This window comes from Bufo gargarizans, chromosome 11 (assembly GCF_014858855.1).
Source record: "Bufo gargarizans isolate SCDJY-AF-19 chromosome 11, ASM1485885v1, whole genome shotgun sequence".
Classification (NCBI taxonomy): domain Eukaryota; kingdom Metazoa; phylum Chordata; class Amphibia; order Anura; family Bufonidae; genus Bufo; species Bufo gargarizans.
Window position 1 is genome coordinate 90,601,900 of NC_058090.1, and position 3,982 is coordinate 90,605,881.

At 40.9% G+C, this 3,982-nt stretch overlaps 1 protein-coding gene across 1 annotated transcript; it reads left to right on the top strand.

The window, feature by feature from the left end:
- Nucleotides 1-1,666: 1,666 nt before the first annotated feature.
- Nucleotides 1,667-2,929, top strand: LOC122921970 (olfactory receptor 11-like). The gene has a single exon (XM_044272330.1). The coding sequence runs from the start codon at nucleotides 1,778-1,780 to the stop codon at nucleotides 2,729-2,731; it is 954 nt and encodes a 317-aa protein (XP_044128265.1). The 5' UTR covers nucleotides 1,667-1,777; the 3' UTR covers nucleotides 2,732-2,929.
- The last annotated feature ends 1,053 nt before the right edge of the window (nucleotides 2,930-3,982 follow it).

The following is a 3,982-nucleotide window of genomic DNA, read 5'->3' on the forward strand; positions in this document are numbered from 1 at the left end:
TATTCAGCAGTGCAAGACAAATAAATCCTTTAAAAATCATACAATGTGATTTCCAGAATATTTTTTTTTTATTCTGTCTCTCAGAGTGGGAATGCACCTACAATGTGAATTTTAGACCCCTCCATGATTTCTAAGTGGGAGAACTTCATATACTGTTCCTCACTGTATATGTTTAAACAGGAAACATGTGGCACCGACACCGAGCCAGATTGGCCTAGTGTCACTGCACCCTCTTAGGTTGAGCCACCCAACTGTCAGCGGGCTGGCTGCCAACCACAATTGTGCCGCAGCAGAAAGGCCAGCCTCGCCACGGGAGCAAGGGGAAAGAAAGTATCTGACATTTAGGTCTGGTCTGGGGTTGTATTTATTCAGATGGTATATTCTGTATTTGTTTACATGGTCTGCATTTATTTAGTAAGTCTGGTCTGGGGTCTGTAGACATTTTTTGGGTCTGTATTTTTTTTGGTTCTAAAAGTTGTATTTATTCTGTGGTATGTATTCTTTCTTTTCTGTGGTCTAGTCTGTGGTATGTATTTATTTCATATGTCTGGTCTGGGGTCCCTATTTATGTGGGGAGTCTGTAGTTATTTTCTGGGGGGGGGGGGCTATATATATTTCTGCGTCTGTAAATTTATTCTAGGAGTCTGTATTCTGAGGTCTGGCCTGGGGTATGTATTTATAAAGGGGTCTGACTGGGGTTTACTCAGAGAATCTAATCTGTCCCTTTTAATTTGGGGCACCGGTCTTAGTTTGTATTTAAATTGGGGCTGTGAATTCTGCATTCATTCTACAGTCTACCGTGAGGTCTCTATTTTGGGGGGCATTTTGCAGTAATTCTGGTAAAGTACGGGAATGCAGCAGGTTAGCTATGTTTGGTGGTATGGTATATGTAAATGACAGGCACATGTCTAAAATAATTTGGGCAATGCTTATCACAACTCTTCTTGGAATCTCATACCTAATGCCACCCACTCAAAATTGGCTGTCTGTATAGTAGGATCTCTGCACTCTCAGAGCAACGGTAGTTGTGGACAACTTCAATCCTAGCTGTTCAACGCCTTTGATTAGACTCCTTCTGTCACCCATTCAGCAACACCCCACAAATCCACCCTGGACTTATAAAATGTTCATTTTTATATCAGACAGGATTATACAGCAATTTTGACTTGGAATTTCAACGTATGTACACCAGCCTCATCAGTGTATGCAGTTTGTATTATGAAATCTAGTGACATCCATCCATATATAGCGTCTCATGGTACTGAAAACCTTATCAGATTCCAGTAATTTTATGGTGGACAGACTCAGAATACTGTGCTTGCATACAGTCTACTGGTGACTAGCATGGAAGCTAATGCTCAAACTCATTCTATAACTGCTCCTGAGATACCAGGCTAAGGAAGCCAGAGTTGGCTGCTGTCATGGGAAGTTGGTTAGACAGTATCTGAAGGAAAAGTACTTATAGTTTAATTAATAAAATAGATAACCTGCATGCAGTAATCTATTGGGCTATGATGTCTATGTTGAGATGTCCACTGTAAGTTAAAAACTGATGTTTCCTAGAGAATTCAATTGTAAGACTACAGATGATAGTTCTACAGTTTTGCTATTCCTCTAATGTATATAGGACCCTCTTGACCTTCCCAAATAACAAGTATTGGTCTAATACCAGTTTTCATTTTTTTGTCGTTACTAAGAATTCATTGATGTAATGTATTGTCTACACACTGTAATTAACAATCTACCTTCATTGTTTGTTAAAGGATCTGGGTAATTCATGGAAAACTCCAACCAAACACTTCCAAATCGGTTTATCCTGATTGGATTATCTACTGTCCCTCACCTCCAGATTGCAGGGTTTCTTCTGTTCTTGGTGATGTATATAATTACATTGGCAGGAAATGGTCTTCTTCTCATTACAGTGAGGATCAGCCCAACGTTACACAACCCTATGTACTTCTTTCTGAGTAATCTCTCTTTCATTGACATCTGTTTCTCCTCTACCATAGTTCCTGTAATCCTCATAAATACTCTATCCACAGACAAGAGTATTTCAGTAGGTGGTTGTGTTTTTCAGATGTTCTTCTCATTAATACTTGGGGCGGCAGAGTGTATCTTACTTGCCGTCATGGCATACGATAGGTTTGTGGCAATCTGTAGACCATTGCACTACAGCAGTATTATGAACATGAGGTTTTGCATTATTTTGGCCCTAATACCATGGACTGTTGGTTTCATAGACTCCTGCATACAAGTTCACCTCACCTGGAGTCTTCCATTTTGCAGGTCTCATCATATCAACCATTTCCTTTGTGAAATGCCTCCTTTTTTAAGACTGTCCTGTAGAGATCCTTGGCTTAATGAGATAGTAATGCATGTAGGAGCCGGGATCATTGTTTTATGTTCTTTTCTCTTGACCTTAATTTCCTATGTTTTTATTATCTCTGCCATTTTGAAGATCCGTTCTTCACAAGGAAGACGTGCAGTTTTTTCTACATGTACCTCCCACCTCATTGTTGTCACACTCTACTTTGGAACCATCATGTCCATATATCTTCAGCCTCCATCTTCTCACTCTCCGGAAACATCTAAAACTGTGTCTGTTCTCTATACGGTGGTCACTCCGATGTTGAATCCCGTTATCTACAGCATAAGAAATAAGGAAGTGAAAAACTGTATATTAATAAATGTAAAAAAACAGGCAAAAGTGGCTAAAACCATTCTGATGTGAGTTATCATACCTAAAATTGCACAAACTATAATAAACAAATGAGTTTTATGAAAGGCGAACATGCTCTGTTTGATAGCATGCAACTGTCACGCCTTGCCCTGTGAATGTGCGGAGATCTGTCAGACTAGCTGCACATGTCTGACTTCTTTGATTTGGGCTTGAGCTGGATCCACCTTCCCTCAGGTGTACTGGGTTTCATTGTTAGTTAAGCTATATATCCCTCCTTCCCCCAGTGGCCCATGCGGGTTAAAATTCTTTCCTGGGAGCTCTTGATTTGTGGTGGATCGTCTGCTCCAGCTTTGCTCAAGATAAGTCCTCTCCTTCATTTCTCTTTGTGTGTTTTATCTAGGCCTCTAGGGAGACGCTTGCTTACTCCTGGTTTGAGGAAGCAGGTGGTCTCTTCCCTTTTCCGTGCTGCTTAGGGTTTGCCCAGGGTGTTTAGGTTTAGGCACAAGGGCATGTGCATATTCACCCTTAGGGTATTCACATGGGCACAGCAGTTTAGGGAAAGCTTTTAGGAATCGCTAGGAGGTGACCCTTTTCTCCCTAGCTTTTGGGCCTAGTCATTTGTTCTGTTTGTTTTCCTGTGTTTGGTTATTTCCCTGCTTATTTACCTGTCGTGACAGCCACGGATTATCTTCTAAATGTAGTCTCATTGTCCTACTTTGCACGTTCCTTCTTTTTTTGCATAGCGCCGAACTTTGACCCATGACACAACCATAAGGTGGGACAGGACAATTGAGACGTTTCAGCACATGGACACACCCCCAACCCTATAACAGAACCCAATCTGGCAGCCATTTTACATTATGTGTTTTGCCAGTGTAGTAAGAGGTAGCATTTTGGAGAATGGACAGTTAGGGACACCAAATGCTAGCTAATAGGGAAACAAAATTCCTTTTAAAGACTGGTATAGGTGTGCTATTGATAGTTGGGATATAGAGGGGTGTGATATAGTTATAATATACTTTCTAAGATAGAAATTATATTATAGTGTATTTGTATTGTGCAGCAGTTGTGTGCGGTTCTGCTGCGATACCGCAGCTAGATAGAGAGACACTATTGGAGAAACTAATTGCAACGGGTGTGATATACCTGTTGCCCCCCAAAAAACTGATTGAGGGCTGCGATATACCTTCTTCCACAAAATCCTGATGGAGGGGTGCTATATACTTGTTCCCGCCAAATACTGATTGAGGGGTGCTATATACCTGTTTCCACTAAAATACGGATTGAGGGGTGCCATATATA